The sequence below is a fragment of the Falco naumanni genome, chromosome 11 (genome assembly GCF_017639655.2).
Source record: "Falco naumanni isolate bFalNau1 chromosome 11, bFalNau1.pat, whole genome shotgun sequence".
NCBI lineage: Eukaryota > Metazoa > Chordata > Aves > Falconiformes > Falconidae > Falco > Falco naumanni.
Genome location: NC_054064.1, coordinates 27,720,391 through 27,744,350, shown reverse-complemented (window position 1 = coordinate 27,744,350; position 23,960 = coordinate 27,720,391). Strand labels below are relative to the sequence as shown.

At 36.9% G+C, this 23,960-nt stretch overlaps 1 protein-coding gene across 1 annotated transcript in view; it reads left to right on the top strand.

Moving 5' to 3' along the window:
- FAF1 (Fas associated factor 1) overlaps nt 1-23,960 on the top strand; it is a 171,369-nt gene that overhangs the window by 117,876 nt on the left and 29,533 nt on the right. Inside the window, exons 13-15 of the mRNA XM_040611322.1 lie at nt 6,568-6,722; nt 19,524-19,660; nt 22,191-22,279. Coding sequence (XP_040467256.1) covers nt 6,568-6,722; nt 19,524-19,660; nt 22,191-22,279 — 381 coding nt within the window. The remainder of the gene's footprint in view (nt 1-6,567; nt 6,723-19,523; nt 19,661-22,190; nt 22,280-23,960) is intronic.

Sequence of the window (23,960 nt, the reverse complement as noted above, 5' to 3'; positions counted from 1 at the left end):
AAATTCTCAACCCTGTCCAGAGCAGAAGGTGCACTCTACAGTTCAGGTCTAGTGAGGCTGCCATCAGCTATGTTTTTAATCTATATTTTGGGCACTTTTTCTCCTCTCAAAAAATATCATTTTATATGAACCTGAAGCCTTTTTGCAGAAATATTTTTGTTTGGGTTATTTTAAGACAATTAACTTAGGTCAGAACATGTGTTTTTAAACACAGATTATGGGTTAAAATTCCTTTTAAGAAAATAGATGGTCTGTTAAATCTTAATGTCTTTTCATGTGTTTAAGTTATTTAAGCAAATGTTACTTGAAATAACTTGTAAAAACAGTTTAGATGTTGAACTATTACCTATGTTTTATTTAGCTTTTATTATCATAGCTTTTAATTTCAAGTCTTTAGTTATGATTAACATACATGATGGGTATCTTTTTTTCCTTTAGAGCAACTGCTACCATGATAGTGCCAGTTTTAGGTGGGAGAGATGGAATGAGGTCAAATGTGTAGCTCTACTTTAAGACCTGTATATCTCTTTAGCACCAAAACCACAACAGCCAAGATACTGAGATTTGCCTTTAACAACTGGTTTCCTTGGTCTTTGGCAATGAAATCCCCAGCTACCTCCTGCAGCCTGATAGTTAAAAGCATTGTGTGTTCATTTCCAAGCCCTATTGCATATGTAACACAATAAAATGTTTTCATTATTATGTTTTTAATTGGTTCAGGAAAAGAAAGAGAGAACAAGGTTTATTAAAGTAAGAAATAAGTTGTTCTTTTGTGAAAGCCTTCTTCTACTTACTGTGCCACTTGGAAAGAAGCGTTTCTCTGTTAACAGTTAGTTTATGAAGAATAAGCTTACTCTTGCTCAAGTAGCTACACTATCATAGAAATAGCTAGACCTGATGCCATGGAAGGAATCTTAAAATGGACAGTTTTAAACAAGGTGTTTGGGGGAGGTTTCTTTGCAACTGAAAGCAGTTTGTGGGTGCCTTGTGTTCTGAAACATCAGGGGGTTTATCCTAACTTAAGGCAGTATTGTTATTAATACAGGGTCTTAATCACTGTATTAATCTCACTGAGCTATTTGCTTGAATAATACTAAAGTATTTTCTTCTATTGTAGCTTGTTTGCCTTTTCATTTTTATAGGTGGTTGCTACTTTTTTATTATGAGAAAGAATAGAGACATCTGCTTTACCTTTTCAGGAGCTCTTATCTTTATATGCCTCTGTCAGATCACCTCCTGCTCCTCTCTCAACCTTTTTGTCCACTGACTTTTAATAAATATGTGAAACATCTCTTAGCACAGATTGGTATTGTCACCTCAATATATATTCCTGCATACTGAAAATGAACAGTGTTTTCCCTCTCCTGGATTTCTGTCTTTTAGGTTCAGTTTAATGGCAGCACCATCCCTCTCACATATGGGTACTTTATTTCCTGGATACCTAGAAGAAAGTATGTTCCTTCCATGATTTGATATGTTCAAATAAAAGCTGCTTCATGCACACACACACAATGGTAGCAGAATATTTTTTCATACAGGGCTTTCTGTAGTATCATTTTTATCTGTGTAACTCAGAAAACTGTCCCTTGTTGTTACTTCAACTAATTAAGTTCATGCTGAACTTAATATAGGAAAAAGTTTCACAGAGGTAATTAATCTGATTTCTGTTGGAGCACATTACAGGAACAGTATTGACTACCTTCCAGTCGTCTTGTCTCAAAAGAGAAATTTGAAGTCTGTCTTTGAGATGCTAACTTGAGTAGAGGAGAGAGGTTGTTCTGAATCCCAGTTGCAGGGCAGCTTATTGATTTAGTCTTCCTCATCTGTTTTTTTCCCCCATTTATTCCCTAAATACTGTGGACTGATGTCAAGGTGTAAGGCTTCACCAGCACCTTTTACTTCGACTCCAGGCATGTTTTAAATCAAGTCAAATTACTACTCCTAAATTTTATAAAGGAGCTTGATCATATTGTATATCCTAGGTGTGCTTGTAGTTGAGCTGTCTGAGGGTCCTAGATGGAGAAATTATTACTTTACAGATTCCAATTAACATAAATAATCTGAACACTAATCTACATGATCTGGTTGAAACTGTAAAGGACAGGTACAGAAGTATAACTCTAGGTTCCCAGGAAAAGTAAAGCAGTTACACTATGGTAGATGTCAGTACATAAAATCCAGTTAGGTCCCATGTTAGTTACCTACGCTTTCTTTCCAGTCTTGCCTATGTGTGTGTTAGCAGTTCTGTCCTTTCATTCTTAAATTAATTCTGAACTTGTGGATAATTATTGCTTAGAAATATTTGCTGCAACATACCAGCTTAGTCATCTCACTGTGTGCCTACACACCCTTTATTCTTCATATCTGAAGAACAGCTTCATCTTTCATATCTGAAATGCTAGTCCTGGATATAGGTCTCTCTTCAGCATCCTCTGTACTTGATATTAAATAATAGACATTTTTTAAAATTCTCTGCTACGCTCTACATTTCCTCCTCTTTCAAAGCCTGTGATCTATAGGTCTTATTTGAATTTGGTTTTAATCACTGGATATTCTGTGCATTATGTAAGATGTTACAAGTTCAACTGATTGAAATAGAGATACAACAGTGTAATTGGATCAAATAGTTGGAAGATGAAAGTAGACTAAATCAAGCTCAAAATAAAACACACCTTTACCTGAGAGAGTGGTTAGCCCTTTGAACAGCTTACCATGGTTCATATGTATTCTCCATCACTGATGGTTTTTTGAGACTAGATGTTTTGCTGAAAGATAAAATTACTGAAAGATTCAGTTAGGAGTCAGTTTAGGGTTGTTTTATGCCACATATAATACAAAAGACCAGATCAGAAGAGGGCAGGGACCGTCATCTTGCTCCCACTTCAGGAACCTGTGGAGTACAGTTTGGTTCAGATCCTCTTGTACGAGGCTAGAGACTGGTTAGTGCCCCTTGTCTCTCTTGTCTTTGCCATCTCCTTTGTTTTGACTGGTGCTGGGGGATTTAATAATGCTTATCTTTAACACAGGTTTTGTTCTGTTCTGTGTAATACACAGACAGGGCTTCCTGTGAATCTCGATCTGCTCTATTCCTGCTTTGATCCTTCTTCAAAGCAGAGTAAATTCGAAGGCATATAGCCTTGGTGTTAGAGAGGGTTTGCATTCTGCTTAGGGAAGAAAGGCTTGTGTGTGATAGAGTAGCCGTGTCCAAGAAGGCTGATCATATGATCTCCAAGATCACTTTAGACAGGTGGACCAGATTGTACACTTCAAAGGCTTAAAGATGTGCAAATGTGTCCCTTTGTTCATTTGAATTAGCTCTCACTACATAAAACCTAGAAGAAAAATTAAGATCTTGATTTGTTAGCAGATGTTACATCGTGAACATTTTTGTCAGTCGTTACTTGAACTTAAACATGAGATTCAAAAATAAACATTCCGGTCTGTGGTTTTGCTGACCCTTGTGATTGTATTTCTGTTATCATTCAACTTCATAATTCTTCTGAGGTATCCAAATTATTTACATTATTAGGAACTGGCTGAGAAGCTCAGATATGTCATTACCGACTGATCATCAATTTACTCTTTCAACCTCATGAAGATCTGTGTTTCTTTCTGTCTCAGTGACAGCTTTTTCTTCATTTCTTCTAATTCTGTACTAATTCTGTAGGGTTCAAGCTTTTAAAACCTTAAGTCTTACTGACATTGATAAGACTTGCATTCCCGAGTATGTTTGTAAATCCAGGCCCCTTCTGAAAATTCCAGTGAATGACTGCCTTGTCTTAAGCATCCACATACTCTGAAAAATACATCGCTTGATGACTTAAGTTCCTGAAGTCCTAAGGCCTTTGGAAGTCCCTCAACTATTTAGTGCTTAGAACCTTTTCAGTATCACGTGTCTTCACAGAGACTAGTAAAAGTTCTTCCCCATTGGATTTTTTTTCTTGGTTAAAATTTTACGCTAAGTATATGACCCCCAAGTCATATTTTGGGGAATTCTAACACAGAACAGATAGTGCTCTATTAGTAGGATGCTTTTATTGAAGTCAAGACTGTTCAACAGTTCAGTAAGCCTATTTTATCAGTATTGACTAAAAAATTCCCAGTATTAGTCATCATAGAATCCTAGAATTTACTCTGATTTTTCAAAGGCTTGAAATAAATACAACAGAAACCTGCTTATAAATATATACTACCATGGGTTAGTAAAAACCAAACCAAAACGAATCACACAACAGCAACAACAACAAACTCCATGCTGTGAGCCTTTTGCAATAGTGTATTTTTTCTAAAGAAAAAAGTACTCCTGGCTTCCACTGATTTTTCAAAATCATGTTTTAGCACTTCAGTTCCTCCTGCTACCCTTTTTCATTTGTCTTAGCGGTATGCCTATGCCTGGCCTTAACATTTTGGATGAATTACCAGACACGAGTACAGTCTTTTATATGTGATGTAGTTTAGTCTTTGCATAGTGAGATTTGTTGATGCAACAAAAATTACGTACAATTGTAAAGTAGTTCATTGTAAACATCTATTGTGTATGTGCCTGTTCTGTTTACTAAAATTTGTCCCTAAATCTTTAAGCCTACAACTGTACATATTTTGAAACATTCTGTTGTATGGAATCTCATATTTAACAGTTTCATGGGGTTGTTTCTTTGGAAGTAAAAGTGTTTCTCAAGAGCCTTTTTTTCTATCCACTCCCAGTGAAAAGAGGAGAGCAAAGCCATCCGCTTACCACAAAGCAGTGCCACCACAAAGGAAAGATTAAGGGTTTAGAGAGAGGTCAATGTGGGTTTTTCTCTAACTAAACACTTTCCTAAAGTTTCCTTGTGGAAAAAATAATGAAGTCATCTCAGAGTTTTTAAAGAATTTTTATTTCTTTTTCACCGTCTGCATTCGCTTGTCTTCTCAGCATGGATGTTTAATCTTTCTAGGCTTTGTGAATTGGTCCAAATGAATAAGTGGTGAGCTGTCTCTCTAGGAGCTAGAGGCTTATTCTAAGGCCCTAATCACTGAGTAAACACATCTTTGCCCTCCCTCTCTTACAACTGCTATATAATAGTCGAGATTCTAGCACAGTAACCTGGATATTGCAGGGATCGATGCTTTGAAATGCAGAATGGCTGATCCTCAAAAACAGACAGTGCCTGATCTTCCCCTGCCTCTTTCTTCTTTTTAAATTAAATATCACCACAGAAATGCTGTTTTATTACTTGATATTGTGCATCAGTGCCCTGGATTTTCAAGTTTAGTTTCAGTCAACATTGTTGGCTGCACTTATATGGATCTCTGCATGTTGGGCTTATTAATGGCCCTTCCTGGCACATGTGTACGTGGTTCTGAAGAACATTTAAATTAAATTAGACAAACATTAATGCAAATTACTAATCCCTTTCCCAAAGTCTAATGTTCAAATGTATTCTTCTTCTTATAAACAGTCATTAAGTTTTATCCAAAGCTAGTATATGAGGTAATAGCCATACAGGTTTTTTACAAAGACAGCTTGTCTCAAAATTGCATCCCATGTCTTGCTATATCAATATACATTAATATCTAGTATTCAGTGTTACATTTGATGAAGAGGTTTGAGATGAGTTTAAGTAAGTCTGAAAATGGCATTTACCATATTATGTCAGCAAATACGTTCAAGTAGGATTTTAAAATAAAGTAAGTATGGGAAGTGGTAATTTTCTGAGTGGTACTTTATAATTCATTGATACCAGATACAGGATCGTGGAACTAGCTCGTAGTTCACGTTTATTTTTCTCAGTCTGCTTTCTGTATTTTACACACATATAGACTCACTTTCCAAAAGGTGATCTGAGGTGGTTATGGGGACACAGCACAGCCCTGTGCTACTGGCAGTGAAGCTCCAATGTTACTTAATAGGGTTTCAGAAGAACATGGCACAGAATATTTTATATCAAGGGGCCACAAACACCATCCTCAACATCTAATCTTTGCTAACATGGTAACTATGATGAGATATATCAGCACTCACAAACTCAATATGGGATTTGATCCATGTCTGCCGTACCCCTTCCCTTGTGTCATTCACAGTGCTGGGGTGGGTACCTTGCTTCTCAGCTCCACAAGAGATGTAGCTAACTGGACTGACACATGACCTTTTGACCAGCTACACACCAACTTAGAAAGTAGGTGAGAGGCTGATATGCTGTGAGCTTCCCACATCACACAGCTGGATGGAGAGCTGCCAAAATATCCAGCAATGTAGCATCGCAGGCTTTGGGCCATAGGCAACTGTATTGTTACTTACTCTTTTTTTCCTCTTCATTTGGCTACAGATGGTGTGATAACTATATTGTGTTTTGGTACGCGAAATAAAATATTAGGAAGCATTGAGAAGATTTACAGATTTGGAGGGACGGACCATTTGATTGAAATCTATTAGTTTGGGGGTTTTTTTGCCCCCTGCACGTGCATGTTGAGATACCCGGCACCCTCGATAAACACCATGGGGTGCACTAACACACAGATATGCAGCAGCAATTTTAAATTACTAAATAGCCTGAGGATATTCGCTGATCTTTCCTCATGTCTTTTCAGAGAAAGCTTCTTGCTATCTACCTCCACCATGATGAAAGTGTACTGACCAATGTCTTCTGCTCTCAAATGCTTTGTGCTGAATCTATTGTCTCCTATCTGAGTCAGAACTTCATAACCTGGGCATGGGACATGACAAAAGAAGCAAACAGAGCAAGGTAAGACTCTTTGGACTGAGTGGAGCAGCTTTTCTCTAGAGGAAGACACTTATCTCTGTGTCATCTGTGTATCCAATCTTTTGTTGCTTGATAACTGTTTGAACTGAAAAATTCATGCTAGTTCTTAGCTGAACAATGAAGCTGTGCTGGCTGACATTCACTGAGAATTGGACTGTCCTTGTTTTCATTACAAAGCGACTTTTTATTGCTGTGCAGTAAAAAATAGTTGAAGAAATTACATCTTTTTTTCTTCTAGTTTTTGGTTTTTGTTTTTTGGGGGTTTTTTTTAGGTGGGACAGGGAGTTTATTATCTGGTTCTAGGAATGTGTCTTCAACAGTTTGGCATTGCAGTGCCATAATACTATGCGACACTAACTATATGTACTGCATTAACTGTATGTAACTGCATTAGAACTCTCTGGGATAACAACTAATGTTGTTAATGAAAATCTTATTTAAAAAAGAACATTCACGTGATAAATTAATATTAAATATAGATGATGCAAAAGATTAAAAGCTTCCAATTAATATGAACTTTTATGAACTACAGCTTTCTTATGGAACATTCCTTTGGTAATTTTCAGATATTTTGAAAGGTTTTAATATAATAAAAGCTATCCTATGTTTTAGAGAGGCCATCATTTTGCTGATGAGTAAAGAAATTAAAAAACTGTAGCTTCCAACTCCTTCTATGTAGTTTGTGTGTTACCAGCAGATTCTTATCTTTATATTAAGACCTCTCTCTTTTTAGTTTTTTATCAGTTGATCATAATCTATTGAAAATGATTATGTTATTATTATACTTATTTAAAAATCAGAGTTGTTTGGTTTTTTTAACTTGGACCTTGTTTCATCACTTTTATTTACACAGAAGATAACCGCTTGCCAGGGTGTCTGCGTATATTGCTATAATGAGTTACTCTTAACTTTTGAACAAAAGATGCAACAGTCACTTGGGCTGGAGTAAGATTGCTACTTTTTTATGCAATTCCATCGATTACTGAACAATTAAAAGTACATATTTATGTTTCTTTCTCTTACGGTTTGCTTGAATAGAGCATTCATGCATTCTTATTCTTAAATTTCTAATAAATATTTCTTTATTGAAAGTGGGCACGGAGAACACAACACTCTCTTTTTCTAACACACTTTTTAAGTGACAGTTGTGTTTCACAGGAATTCCTCATTTGACCTTTTGCTTTTCACCACTGGGCAAACCAGCAGCTATGTTGCTAGCTCAAGTTATTCTAGAAGAGAGTTAAAGATTATGGAAAAAAGCAGTTGCAAAAACAGATTTAAAGTTTTTTTAAAAAAGAAACAGGGGAGGGAGGGAAGAAACATCTAGGTTCTTTCATGGGACCAAATACATAGACTGGAAAGTTGCTTAAATCTTTTGGTATTGCCATTCATGGGCAGTAAGGAGCCTCCTCCTTTTCTTTTATCCCACAAGTTGGTGTAGAAGGAAACACTATTTCTAAACCATCTGTAGTGGCTAAGTTCAGCTGACTACCTGCTGTTCTATTGTTTGCTTTTCTATTTAATTCTCTAGTTTCTTTTATTTTACAATGACAAAAAATTGCAGTGTAGTTTCTTTTGAAAAACTGTGTTTGAGGGGTTTTTTTATGACTGACGATCAACAGCCATGTAATTGCTTTGTTGTGTTTTACTAAAGAAATCTATTAAGTAGCACAACTTTGATACACTAGTAATAAGAGTTTGCAGGTTACAGAGACACCTGTGGTGACCAAAGCGACAGAAGCTGCTTATTAGAAAGAGCCTGTACAGCTGTGTCCTATTAACTCCTTATGACACTTCTTAAAACACAAAATAAAGGGCTTGTTTAAGGCTTTATAGCTATCCTCAATGAACCTAGCCACTGATTGTGCAGTACGATGGGGTTTTTAAGTCTTCATTTTTTGCTTTCTATTAACAACAAAGAAACTGTCATATTAACAGTGAGGTCAAAAAATTGTAAGGGGTAAACAAGGCATGCTGGCTTGAATTAGAATAATTTCTCAGTTGTGTTTAGTGTCATATCCTGCTCCATAGACTGATTTCTTCAGAGGGCACATGATGCTTCCTTCTCCCTTCAGAAAGTGCCGATGCTCTGTGGGTATTCCCATAAATAAATACTCAGTACTGCTGTTTAATTACTACCCTTCGTTATGTGAAATGGTGACATTCTTTGGTGACATACTATTCTGGTCTGTATCCCTGTGAATACAGTTGCACTTAGATTTGTATTTGAATGGTGAGAAGACAACAGCAACAACAGAAAGAACTGGTTTTTGCATGCTGGTGTAGCCCAAGAGCAACTTATTTGTGCTGTTACAATTGCATTAGTGGAAAAACCAGGGTGGGAAGGCAGAGGAATCGGGCCCACTTCACAGCAATCAACAGGGACATGGCAATGTCAGTAGTAAAGTTTTCAGTACTGTAGTATAGCATGAATAAATTCAAACAGATGTAAATACTTTCCTCATGTAAGCCAAAAAATCTTGAATATTCTGGGGTTTTTTTCTTCCTCTTTGCTGTCCTCTTTCTGATATCTGTGGATGTCATTCTGTTCCAAACCCAGTCTTAATAGTAATTTCCATTTTTCTCATTATGAATGAGAAAATTAATGGAATGGAGGTCCATCCTGAACACTGTAGAACAAAACCAGCTCAAAAATCTTGTCTTTTTTCCTCATTTTTAGTATGTTTCTTGGCTGACACTGATGTAAGGATGTGCTTTGAACCCTGTGTTACTGTATACTAGCCCTTTTCAGCTGGAATCTCTCAATCTTGTTCTTCAACACGCCTTACAACAGAGTGAAGAGAGTCCTGCAGGCAGGATTAGCAGTAAAATGCTGTGTGCCAGCGCCAGGGTAGCTGTTAGCAGTAATGCAAAAGTACAAACATTACGAATCTAGAAGTCAGGTTTTTAAAAATTTCTACCTACAGCCACCCAGGACTGTTACTTTCTCAAACTGAAAGAGAACTCTAGTTAATACAGTTAAAAGTATATTTTGTTTTGGCTTCCACAGCTTTTAATTGCCTCTGACATAAGGTTTGCAGGAAAGGGAGCGATTACTTTGAGTAAGTGCTGCAAATTAGGAATCTTTTCATTACCAGAATAAATAAAAAAATCATAATAAAAGGCACAAAATAATATAATAAAATAATCAGCCCTCATTTAGGAAAACAATGCGGTGTTTTTATAACACTGTTGAGGAATCTACATGAAAGCTTTATCACCTATGATTTAGACTTTCGTAAGCAACTGTTTGGAATATTCTTGTAATTTATGCTGTCCATGGTCAAACGAAAAAAAACCCACAACTGCAAAGCTACAGGTATATCTTCTACTTTCTTGTTATATTCCACTCAGTTTGGGGTGGATCATGAGATGAAAAATCAAGGTTTCCTTTCCATTACTTGATATGGAGATTTGCTACCATGCCACTCCAAACAGCAGAAATATGCTTACGGGGGGTGTCAGAGCAGTAGTAGTGGTGTTTGGCAGCAATGATGTTGGCAATTCTGGCCCTACCTTTTGGTCTGAGCACATGGCTGCAGCAGCTTGCCAACTGCATCGGGCCATCACATGGGCTAAGCACTTCCTCAGGTTTCCAGAGAGGTTATGGCGTAGATAAGCAGGAGAGCGAGACATGAGCAGCTATAGCCCTGGCACTTTCTGACTTCAACAACTTGACTAAATACCATTATTCTAATATAATTATGTGTATGGGAGGTGTGTGCGTGTATATATATATATGTATGCAAGCACATGCCTAACTATTTTTGCTAATTCATTTATATACCTTAATATAATATACTGGTGTCCAGGACAGATACATATTGAATATATATGCATACATATATACCTACACATGCACACATACCCTTATATTTATATACACAGTGTTTACAAACATAGATTATGCATAATATTAACAGATTTTCAATGTATGTAATGCTTGCCAAGCAGAACAATGGCAAAACCATAGATCACTGACTCGAATGTCTGTAGCACCTTTTTAGCTTTTGATATCATTGCCCTTGGGTGCTGTATTTCAAGGTGTTGCCAACTTTTATCAGCTCTGATGACAGGTACTTGTTAGTTTTAATGTTCAAATAATAGTTTTTCACTCTGTTTAAGCTTAGGAAAGAGTTAATTGACTAAAGTGCTTCTCAGCAGCAGGTTGTCTTCACCTGCAATTTCCGTCATCAAGTAATTAGCCATATTCACAGTTGCTGACCCTTAATACTAACCTACTGATTGATGCATGCCTGGATGAAGACCAGTTGACCATATTACTCCAGCTCCCCAATCCTATTTGATCCTTCAGCAAATATATTGCAGGTGTGGGGTCTGTGAGAGCTGAACTTGGTAGGTTAATTTCTTACTCCTTTTTCAGGAGTGACCATAGATTCTGTATATGTTGCTTGCAAAACTGTTGGACGAGTTCTTTAGGCACTAAATCCTTAACAGGTTTCACAGAGCAGTGTGAAAATCTTTTCTATTGTACTTTGCAATATTTTATTTAATTTACTTTGATAGCAATACAGTGCCAGTCAATAAAAACAGGTCAAAAGTCTAATTAATGTTTTAAAAATAAAGGTTCTCAAACACCAGGCGAATTTGTCATTTTCTGTATGGTTTGTTTTGAGGAGGAAGAGGAAAGAAGGTGAGGAGGGAACCCTTCTGTTCCATGATTACATCCCACCCGCTCATTTTCTCCTTTTCTCCTTTGCTTTTGATTTTAGTGGCGGTCTTAACAGAATGTCAAGATCAATTTGCAGCATGGTTTAACTCAAGGTTTGCATTCTGCCAGCAGCAATTGTCCTAACAAACAATGCCGTGTGTTCTTGTAACTTCAGAAGCTTTTAGAACACTCATGGCAAGGGCAGCATCTAATGACTTTATTAGTGTAGGGTTTCAAAATGGGCTCAGTAATTGTTCGCATCTCTTTGTCATCTAGTCATAATTACTGCAGAGTATTGTTCGGGGTTGCACTTGTGAATAGTTTTCTAATAGCACTGAAACGAAGAAAAAAGGAAAAGGATAAAAGGTGATTGTCTCTTTAGATGGAGAACAAAACAGCCTGTATATAGATGATGGTTAAACTGTTTATTATACACCCACCAGAAAAGGTAAACTATCCCTGCTTAAATATTTATGTGCTTCAAGGTAATTTCGTGTTAGTAGTCTAAAAATGTCCAAATTTGGAAAACTGAAAACCAGCAGAGAATGCATTTTAATCTGGTTGTGTATTAAGATACAGATGGCTCCACGATATTTAACTATAAATAGGAAGTAGTCTCTCTGTTGATGTAATTAAGGTTTTCAGTGCATCATTTTATACACCTATAGTGATGCTTTAAAGTCACATGAAGAAAAAAAAATTGTATTAAAGCCACAGGGATTAACTAAACTGATACATTGGTAAGCATATTTTTAAAATCCTCACTCTAAAACCAAATCCTAAAGCAAGTTCTATACCATTGTGCTCAAACTACACCCTAGTTTATTAAGCTTGTGGAACAGAAAAGGTGAAAGAATCAAATTCTCTAGTGTCCTGTGCAAGAGATGAAGGCAGAAGAACAGGTAGTCAGGACAGACTTGTTGAACTGTTTTCAGGAAGAAGGAGGAAGTCATTCACAGGTCCATCTAACTACAAGAGTCTACAACTGCACCAGTGAAGTCTAATGCTGGATGGAATTGAAGCTGGATAGAAAGCTGGCTTCAGCTGTGTGTCTAAGTCAACCATCAGAAGAAATCATTGAGCTGGCAGAGACAGATTTGTTCGTAACAAACTGCAGCTGAAAGGTGTGAATGAATCTCCTTGGTACTGCAGGGTGCCCAGCCGGGACAGAGTCCTTGCAGAAGTGCAAATGCCCATCCTCTTCCTTTAGGTTAGGATGACTCTGCTTTGACCTCTCGCCTCTCCTCCTCCTTGCCGTTCTGTGACTGTCTGTATGTCTTGGAGAGCTGCAGATAACAGCATTCGGTCCATGCCTGGCCAGAAGGCTTAGCTGTACCTGCGGCACTCCTGACCAATGGTGGCCTGATCTAATCTTCGGTGTGGGGGAGTGGGGGAGCTTTCTCATCATTTCTCCGTAACAAGTTCTAGTACTTTCACTCCCTTTGGGCAGTTCACACTAATATTTAACTGAAGTTTCTCTTGCAGCAATCAATGACAAGTCTATCTTGGTTCACTCAGTAGGCAATGAGGTATTCTCTTCCTTTCTGCTGCTGTGTTCATTGGACTTAAATGGCATTATTACATTTTCCTGCAATTTTCTGTAATTAAGCAACCGTGATTCCTTCAGCCTTTCCTTGTAGCTTCTCCCTTTGTAGACATTTCTTACTGCAACCTCCCGATGGCCCTTCTGTAATTGGTCCACATCTTTACTAGTGCACTGTGCCTAAAACTGCCTTCTCAGTGCTAAATACAGAAAGAGGATTATTTCACGTTGTACAAACCATGTTTTACTCATCCCAATATGATGTTTGTCATCTTCATGTCACAACTTTTCTTCTTCCCTTACGGCTTGATTCTTATTCTGTGTTTGTGCAATTGTTCCTCCTACATGGAGACTTTCATTGACCTTGATGAATTGTATTTTACTGGTCAGGATGTTTCTCCAGTTTCTGTAGGTTAGTCTGACTTGGTTTACTGACTTCCAATTTGCTTGTCGCTTCTCCACTTTACTAACATCTGTAAAGTAACTAAATACACTCTCTGTTCTTATCTAGGTTATTATTAAATCTACCTGTAGCAAGCTTTGGCTGTTCCTTAGCAAATTAAATATTACATGCCTTTCTAATATGATAGGCAATAATAAAAAATACCACTGATATGCAAGCACATCTTGTGTTTTCCACTTCCAGTACAGTGTTTTAGCGAGGGGTTCAGGTATATTTTATTTACAATTTTATTAATTATTTTATCCACTGTGCAGTGGTATCTGAAAGGATGGATTAATGAGTTTCTAGAGGGATGTGGTTTAGACTAAACAGGGTTATAAAGTACTTGCCTAATCTGTTTTAACCTTGCAGGATGAAATTAGATCTGCCACATTTTATGAAGAGATAGATAACCCACTTATCTAGGCTTTACTCTTGCATAAAGAAAAAGCAGATAAAATCATGCTTTTTATGTTTGAATACCTGGATATTTAGCATATGGATACTAAAGAGGATCTCCACACCATTTGGTTCAGGCTGCTTTATATATCTTTAAACCATGCCTTGTATCTGTTGCTCATCGCCCCCTCATGTTAGAGTCAACGGTTATGACCCTACTAATATGGGTAAGACAATAACTCGTTATTATGGAGGTGATGGATACCAAGCATATTTCAAGGTACCATTTCAGCTTTTACTTTTTATAAAAATGTAAATACCTTATACAAAAATGTTATTTTTACATTAACATTTTAATGAGTCCTGTGTTGACTTTGCACAGTATATAATAATTATTAAAAATAATGAGGAATCTTGCATATTTAATATTAATCATTGTTTTCTTTGTGCTCAGGAAAGAAGTTATGCTTTTTTCATACCCATTTCTGAAGTTTTAAAGTTTCTTAAAGTAAGGTTGGCCTCGGGAAGTACCTGGCCATAAATAAATCACAGTTTTGGCTCAAAATCATCCCCATTGTGGACTGAACACCAGTTTAAACTGAAAGGGAACAGGTTTTTAGAAGAAGTTATCAGATTTTTGTCCTGCTGCTACCTTTTGAGCAGGACTTCAGGCTGAGATGATAGAGCAAAAAATGTCTCCAGTGCAGCTGTTCTGTTAAAAAGTCCTTTGCAAGAAGTGTAGGGGGTACCATGTGCCAAAGGGCCTCATTTTAGAACTTTTTCCAAAGCTTTTCTACCAGCATGTGAAAATTAAAAGTAACTACAGGAATATTTATATAAGTAGCAGTGTAACAAGTAACCAGATCTGTTACTTAATTGGTATGGAAAATAAGGAAAATTTGATCTGAAATCCTATGCAAGTTTTTATGTTTATTTTAATACATTTTATCCATAGGTTTGAGAGCAGCATTTGGTCTGTATGGAAGAGAACTTGCCCTTTAGTGCACTAGACAGATTTGCTAATACAATTATTTATTATTAATTAACCTTAAGGTGCTGGGGAAAGTTTAAGAAAACCAAAAGCAAAAGAGAGCTTTTAGTTTTGGTTTGAACATACAAAACCCATGCAAAATGTAGCATCAGGTGTCCCTCTTTGCACATTCCAGGAGTACGCTGCAATGTACCATTATGCAGTTTGCTTTGCATTAGTTTCCTCCTGCAGGTTTGATTAATGAAAAAGAGCTACAATTGGGATTTTCGGTTTAGTTGCTCATTCTGCAACTATACTATGCCATGACTGCTTGATGGTTTTATTTTATTCATTATGTCTTGAGAGACAGATTAATTTGGGGGTGTGGTGTAAATAGGTATCATACAGATAACAGCTTTCCAGAGATCAAAACCTATTGAGCTCAGAGATCAACACTTTTGATGATCAGCACTTTGGCCAGAGGAGGCCAGTTTTGTTGTTTAAAAATAAAAAGCTGCACGTTCTCACAAAAATATATTATTGCTAAACCCCAGCATTTACAAAGTCCTCCGTAGCATATTTAAGATCAGGAGCATGGTAGACCACAGGCTTAAGTTGTAATAAGTATTCCCTTTGGTTCTGAGACTCAGTAATATTTTAAACTTTTTTTAGTAGATTTTTAAGCTTATTTTAAAATAATATTAAATAAAATGCATTTTGTGGTAAAATTACACAAGTTATGCCAGAAGTGTATTTTAATATAATGTGTCACATACCAGCTGGTAGAGCATGATAACATTCTTCTCTGGGAGACTAACGTGCTACAAACATGATAACTCTTCACGAGTGCACGTGGAGGGATAACTGCTGTGCACTGACCAGCAACCCCCCCAGATTAACATCTTCATTTCACCAGAATAATTTTTCCTGTGTGTTTCTTTTAAGTAGAGAGTGAATTATGTCTAAGAATTAATAACTATTCTTTCTACATTAAAAAAATTAAGATAAGTTTGTAATTTGGGGGGGGGCGGGGTTAAGCCATGGTCAGTGTCTGTGTTTATTCTGTAGTTTTAATAGCAGCTGGTTTCATTGCTAGCGAGTCATGAAAGAAGGAATGTCTGCCAAAACTGTTACTTTTTTTGATGAACTTCATTCTTGTAACTTTCAAAATATTTTTGATGGATTTTTCCTTCATAAAATGCTTTTTTGCCTTTCTCATACTTCCCCCTCCTTGAATATTTTTGTAATCTAAAAAGAAAAGGACTAGTAGAGTGCCATTTTCCCTCCTTTTCTGGCACCATTCCTCTATTTCCACTTCTGGTTGGAGATCACAGTAATCCAGCATGTTGTGGAAAACAGTTCTCCCCAGAGGGACATCTGGCTCTTTGATGCACTCCACAGGCAGTTCCCTTGGCAGCTCTGGAGATGCCACTGAGAGATCTGGCACAATTCTGTTTAGATGAAAGTAAGAAAATCCCTTGTTAGTGGTGTACACAGTAAGATACTGGTTATTGCACCAAGTTGTGTTGGTCCTACTCACATACTTCTGACAGTAAATAGCACAGAGGAGATTTATTTATTTTTTTTTCCCTGAATATGAATGTGGAAGAAATTAAAGAGGTCTGCAAATACAGAATCAGTAAAGGCATAAAAGGGGGGAAAAAATGCAAAATTAGTTAAGTAGTTGCAAAATCTATTAAAAGGCATGAAAAAAACCGAACAGGGATCATGAATGAAAACGCAGTTCCTGCCCGTCTAGTAAAATGGAAAGAAGAGACACGTTACAAGTGATTGCTGAGCACTTACCACTGACCTGGTGAAGAGCACGTGTGAGTGAGTAATCACTAGTGAACAGGCGTTACGCAGTGCAGGTGTTGGCGATCGCCACTGCTGTCTTTGTTCGGTGTTGCATCGTTTCCCTACCTTCGCATTTTTGTTGTCTTTACTACATTTTAGTTCAACAGACAAGTGGAGCTTTACATGGTTCCAAAGGGCAGGATCTGTTTTGGTGGATCACATTGGTGAGAGGAGTTTCTTGTGCGTATTTGCTCTGCTCTGAAGATATACATTGGTAACCACCAACTGGCCATTCATCCCCCATCATCCTCCTCGCAGCTGCCCATGCTGAAATCCTATGCAAGTTTATATATTTATTTTAATACATTTTATCCATAGGTTTGAGAGCAGCATTTGGTCTGTATGGAAGAGAACTTGCCCTTTAGTGCACTAGACAGATTTGTAATCTGGACATTCGTTATTCAGAGTTGGAAGTGCTGGGGAGAAGTTTCACGTGCCTCCCCCAGCAAAGACAAAGGCTGCCTGATGGCAGCAGTGGCAAGTCTGTGGCAGTCAGGTCAGAATTGGCACAAGCTGCTCTTGCAACTGCTACGTGAGCGAGCTGGCTGCTGCCCCTGCAAGCTGAGCAGGTTGTGACAGCAGCAGAAGAGGGGAGGTGATTCGAAAAGAGTAGGGTGGGTGCACCGGTAGCTGTACAAAGGGGCTCCAAGAAAGAAAACCATGCCACTGTGGCGGGAGCTGTTAGCATCTGGCATCTGCTCTGCTGTTGCTCAGCCAGGAAAGTACGTGTACCCTTACAACAGCCTGGCCCGACATGCCATCTTCTGAAGCCAGGGAGCCAAAACCTGTTCCCAGCCTTGATTACAGACCGCCTTGAGGTATCTTAACCTGTTAGGTTCTATTTAGTTAGCCAGAAGTTACACATATAAAAACTCATCTCCTGGAAAAAAGTTATTTGGGAAATTTTTTAATATACTGAAATACCTATTTCATTTAGAATTCTCTGCATACAAAACCTATTGCTATAAAAGTGTATTTTGAGACTGAATTATGGGTTAACTAAATACAGAATTGATTTAAAAAAAAAACCAAACCCAAAAACCTAAGACTGGTACAATTAATATTGGAATAGTGTCTTCAGTTTTGTTCCTTCTAGCATTATTCTCAACAGCACTTTTTCACCTTCAGTTAAACATTTTGTTTCCCTTGCCATTTGAGTACTTTTCTTCTGTGGTGTGTTGAAGACTGCTAAACACTTTTAATACACAGGTTTCAGGAATTCAGTTCAATTGTCCACTGTATTACTTCCAGGAGTGAAACCTTGAACTCACGTAAGTCATTTTGCCATAGAAGATCACAGCTGACTTCTGTGAGGCCAAGATTTCACTTAGGTGTTCCCACCTTGCAAAGCAAACATCAAAAAACATTATTTAGCTTAAGAGTTTTTATGTCCAGACTTTATGGATGTTTTATTTTATCTTTACTAAATGGTATGCCTCTATGTACCTATTTCCAATATAGCAGTCTCTTTTTGGTACTTTTTACATTGCCTTTGTGTATGATCATTCTGAATTGCAAAAGACAGAGAATCAAGGAGGCAAGGAAAGGTATTTGCCAGTAGTAATGTTTGTGTCTTTGAAGTACTCGCTAGCTACCCTTGCTCATTGCCTTCCACCCAGCGATGGCCATAGTTACACTACAAATTGTCTCTGAAGGTTTTTTGTACTCCAGATGCCTCTAACAAGCCCAATGTTGTACTCATCAAGCTAATCAATTTTTAGCAATTTTATTAGATACAATATATATTGATTTTTTTTTAAATGGCAATTTTGAATCTTTTTGGTATCTTTGGGAAGAAATTACTTGGAGCGCTTGACATTTTAATGCAGTTTGTCTTTTCAAATAGATTTGGCTTCTAATGCATGTGACAACAGGACTTTGCTCTTCAGTTAGAGCATACATTTCAGAGTAGTTGTTACCTAAAATATTATCATAAGGCATAAGAAAACACATGATTTAAGTTGCCTTTCATGAACGTAATTAAGAATTAATAAGCCTGTACCAGTGGCTAGTCCTCAGAATTTCCACTGTTTTGCCTTTTGTGACCCGTGTTATTAAAAGTCCATTATTTTTACAGACTTTATTAAATTGGATCTTATTAAAGCATTCTATATTTGCATTTGGTCTTTCATAATTCATTATTATTATGACATTTACTTTTTACCATCAGATCTGAAAACATATCATAAGCTACCCTTTTCTCTTGAAAGAAATGCTAATTTCAAACAGTCCTCTAATGGAAGAGAAAAGCTTTATCAGTTTTTTCATTTATTCAAGATCGTGTTAAGAATACTAATGCTAGACTTCTGTATGCTAATATCCAAGAGCTTTTTTTGGCCAAAAGCTTAGAATTATTGTTTTTTAGACCATACTGCTAAGTATGTCACTGGCAGGTCACTAGTACAAAAGAAAATACAATTCTGAAGTACCACATTTTAATTCTATGACTGATGAAAACAATTTCTTGATCTTTCATTACAAAGTTATGCTTTTGTATGAAATTACACTATTTTTATACTTTGTTGAATTACTAGATTATGGCCTTACTTAGTTTCTCTTTAGAAGTTTCTAACAATTGATATAGTGTGATTATTTAGGGAGGGTTAGTTTTGAATTAACGCCTGCAGAATAGTGTAGCAGGAAATGGAATTCAACATCAAATAAATCACTGTCTCAACCAGTTATTAATTGTTTTAATTTAGATAATCTGGGATCTATCATGTTTGTAAATATTCTCATAATTTAATCATAAAAAGGGATAAAGATAATTGAATGCAGAAGCCTCGATGTTAAACAGTAGATAACACTCAAGTAAACTGCTGAATTTAACATAATTATTTATAAGAACTAACTTCAAAAACATGTCTACAATGTTAACTTTTTCTTTCCCCCCCACATAGGTTTCTGACAATGTGCACTAGACACTTCGGGAGTGTTGTAGCCCAAACAATTCGAACTCAGAAGACAGACCAGTTTCCACTTTTCCTTATTATTATGGGAAAACGATCATCTAACGAAGTATTGAATGTAATACAAGGTACAGTTCTCGTATTATATTAGAAGTATTTCTTGCACGAGTATTGAAACGGTTAGAAGGCATCTTCACTAGCCATTTCTTTTTTAAGGTGTTCAGAATGTGAATTTATTGCACAAAAGACACTTTCAGTTGCCACAGTATAAATAGCGCTATTCATAAATGTATTAATTAATGTGGTATTAGAGATTGAAGTTGCCATGACTGTAGTAGAATCATAGTTTGTTTTTCTTTTTTTTTTAAAGTAGAAGCCAAATTTCCTAAATAAGGAGGTACACTTTGTTTTCCAAATTTATATTCAGATATATCCCTGATTTCCAAAAGATTTTGGCTGCACTTTTTGTGTAGTGCCGGAATCCATTTGGCTCTTTGCATGTAGCTCCTTGTTAATATGTGGACTCCTGCTGCATGTAGTGCGTTAATACTTGAACAAGAGTTGCTTTTTCAGACCTGCCTGCAGTGTTGAGATCCCAAACCGGCTCAGAATTTAAGTCACTAATATAATCTCACATAAATGAAGCTTTCTGGCTTACAATGAGGAGTTCTTTCTGGCATAACCATTCCTGATTTCGCTGACAGCCAAGATGACTTAGATGTGGAGTGATGCCCCTTGTCTGCTGTTCTCAGTAACTCTTCAAATTAAAATACATCAAAGAATGGCTGCCTCTCATTTCTTCTGCTTTCTCCACAAGTTTGCCTTCGTGACACTGTGTCCTCATTTATTTATGGCTTGTATCTAGCGATGTTTATTCTAATCTTATTTTCCTGAGGAAATTCAGCCTCAGGAAATACTGCCTTCTGCAGACAGCATTACTGTTCCTTTCTGCATGGGATTAATATGGGATTCATCATTTTCTTGAGGGATCTGGAGTGCTTCTTCCTATAGACAAAGTTGTTAATTTTGCATGGATTTTGTCTCCTTCGAGCAAGGTACAGCATAACACTAATTTGTGGTACTTCTGTCACTTATAAAACTTATTTCATACAAGTAATCTTATAAATATCTTGGGTTTATAACTCTGCAGCTTAGTACAGCACCTGTGTTATCACGCTGAAGTCAGTGGTGTTTATGGGCTTAAATTACTTAACTGCTTTAGCAACTTAGTGACTCAAAGTCATAATGCAATGCAGCTTTGCATTCTAAAATAGTCCAAATTATTTCATTAGATTCATTAAGTTTTAATTATTTGTCAGTTTTCTGCAGTCTTTTGAACTAAACTAAAGCAATCATCTCTTGCAGCCTTACAGCTGTGCTTGTTATTTTCCCATGAACTGGGACACTGGCATCTTCTAACAATATGCCCTCAAATGAATGGTAGTCTCTGAAGCCATGCGTGTTGTAGCATGCGGGATAACATTTTCTGCCAAGGTAGCAAATGCTAGAAATGGGAACAATGAGGGCCTTTCAGGGCTGGGTGAGAAGGCATGTTTACAGAAGAGATACAACCATATAGAAACTTAAGTCCTAGTGACGTTTATTGAAATGCAGACTGAGTTCGCTTTTGATTTTTATTTTTTGCTGGGGTTGAAAACTATGGGGACAGTTTTGTGTTCTTTAGTGGTACTGTGGCTTCTGGTTAGTTTACTCCTTTTAAAATATTGATCAGCATCGCCAGTATAAATCTAGCTCTTGTTGATATTGTTCTACTAGGGTCCAAAGGCTGTTTAGGCTGGGAGATATTGTTTATGGGTTTTGACCATTTCTCATGGCCTAAGACCTTTTAACTACTGTGACAAGTGACTCTAATGGGTAGTCTAGTCTTTAGTTTAGAAAGCTAAACCAAAGACTGAGTGCATCTTCGCAGGAAATTAAACTAATCATTCAGTCTTACTGAAAGCTGGAGGCACACTGGTAGAAAAATGTGAGGAAGTATCTATTTTCCTATACGTGTGCTGTATTTCTTGATATATACACAGAGGACTTTTCTGCTATTATCAGCTCTACAAGTTTTATCAGAAGTAAATACCCTGAAGAGAATAAATTATAATATTTGAAATTTTACCACTAGTTATATCTGAATAAAATTGCATGTGCGCAAATGCATTAGATCAGTGTATTGTTTTTTACTTAAACCAACGCACTTAGATGGTGCTGCCAACATCCTACCATTTGTTACCTGACTGAGCAATTGCATCAGTCTCCCTGATTAAACCTGGACATTCTAAAACTGTAATATCAGTTTCATGTCAGGGAACCCCAGATACATTACTTTCCTTCAACATGAGCGATTAAAAAAAAAAAAAAATAGAGTTATTCTATGCAAACACAAAAGCAATTGTTCAGATTTGAACCACTTAAAATCTTAGCCTGTGATCAACGTTTCTTTGTAAAAGCATTTTCAACAAAAAGGCAAAGTAAAAGCATTCTTCTCAGATACTTGCATTTTCTACTTTTTTTTTTCCTCTTTTTTTTTTTTTTTTTTTTTTTGGTCTGGCTATTTCTTATGGATTAATTCTAAAATGACTTCTTTTTTTCTTTTTTTGTTTAATAACTTTAATGATATGAAGTACAGCTCTCTTCCTTTGTTGCTAGGTAACACAACAGTGGATGAGCTAATGATGAGGCTGATGGCTGCAATGGAGATCTTCAGTGCCCAGCAGCAGGAGGACATAAAGGATGAGGTGAGCACTGAAAGTTACTGCAGATACCTACGGGCTTCCGCAAATCACTGGGGATGCAAAATTAACCAGAGTTTTCTTTAGCCAATGAGCTGGGTATTGATGTGTTTTAGTGTGTCTTCCATCATCAGAAATCAAAAATGTTAAAGTCTTGTTTGTGTATTTTTTGGGCCTCTCAAAAAAACACAACCCTCTTCCTATTGGTCTTGTCATTTTCAGTTTGTTTCCTTTTTCTTAATATTAGTCATGAGTAGTTGTTTACATTTACAGTGGTATTATAGAGCTTAATATGCCCATACAAGGAAACAACAATCAGCTTTTTTTTCTCAATGACCAGCTCCAAGTCATAGGTAGAAAACAAAAATCCAAGGCACAATATAGTTGCATTTTTTTATTGCATTTTAACAGGAATATGTTGGGTATGGGTTTTTTTAATGCTTTAATAAGAAGGTAAAATTCACATCACAGATGAGTTCCAAGAAAGGTTCAGAACCGAAAACTGTAGAAGCTGATAGAAAGGAAGAAAACAGAAGGAAAGACAGACATATAAAGGCAGACAGAGAAGAGGAAATAAGAGGCAGGAAAAGGAACTAGGAGTGATGGGATTGGAATAGAGAGAGCAACAGGAGACCAGAACAATTTTCCAGAGCAGGGGATATCAATATTTAGGAGAGAAGAAGGTGGGGGCAGGTAAGATAGTGATAGACCTGCCCCAAGAGGATAAAACCAAGTGGGTTTGCAACTGAGAAACATCTGGGTGTAAGGGAAACAAAGCTTAAAGAAAAAGAAGACGCGGTAGCTTTGAGGCCATGACTGCAGAACCGGGAACTGCCTTCTGCATTCCGAGCTGCTGCCAGTCCTTCACTGGGTGGCTGAGAACAGTGACAGTCCAGTAACGTGTGTCCCCATGATAGTCATACAGATGTCTCCTGACTTTTTACTCCAAGTGCTCTACCTATATAGGGAGAATGGAAACATAATTTTTATACATTCCTCTAAAATTTATCTGTGTCCAAGTCTTCTGTAGACCTTTCTCGCATTTCCTTTTGTTTTTCTGTCACTGAGAGCACTGGTGACATTTCTTCCCCACAGAAGTTCTTTCTAACACACTTTGGCATTCAGAAAACTAATGGAAAATTTCTTAAACGTTGGGGGCAGATTTCCAGACACTATGGGTTCTATACAGAAATAAGGTATTTACTCTATACCTTGGCTCCACTTGATACAAGCACACCAAAAAGGTTATCTTGGACACTTTTGCATTTGAAGCAGGAAGTTTAAAAACAAAAAAAATAACTTCACTTTATGCAATTACTGTTCCAGAGAGGAAGTATTTGACAAGCAGTCTGTACTCAATAGAGGGCTTTAGTCTGAAAAAAAAATGCTGCCTTTTTGTGGTTTGCTACGTAACATGTAGCTTTCTTGTCAGTCTGGTACTTGACAACTTCAAGTGTTCATACATCAACACCTTTTCTTTTTTCATATCTTACTGCTGTTGGTGCAATTTTTTCCCAAATATTACAATAGCAAACAGGATACAGAATCCGGTTTCTGTTACTGTTTTCTTAATAGCAACAATAAGTCATCATAAAACCACAAGACAAAAAAAAAAAAAGGCAGAAAATTCTGTTGTCTTAAAAAGATAAGTCATCTATATAGCTTTGCTGTAAACAGAAGTGTGTGA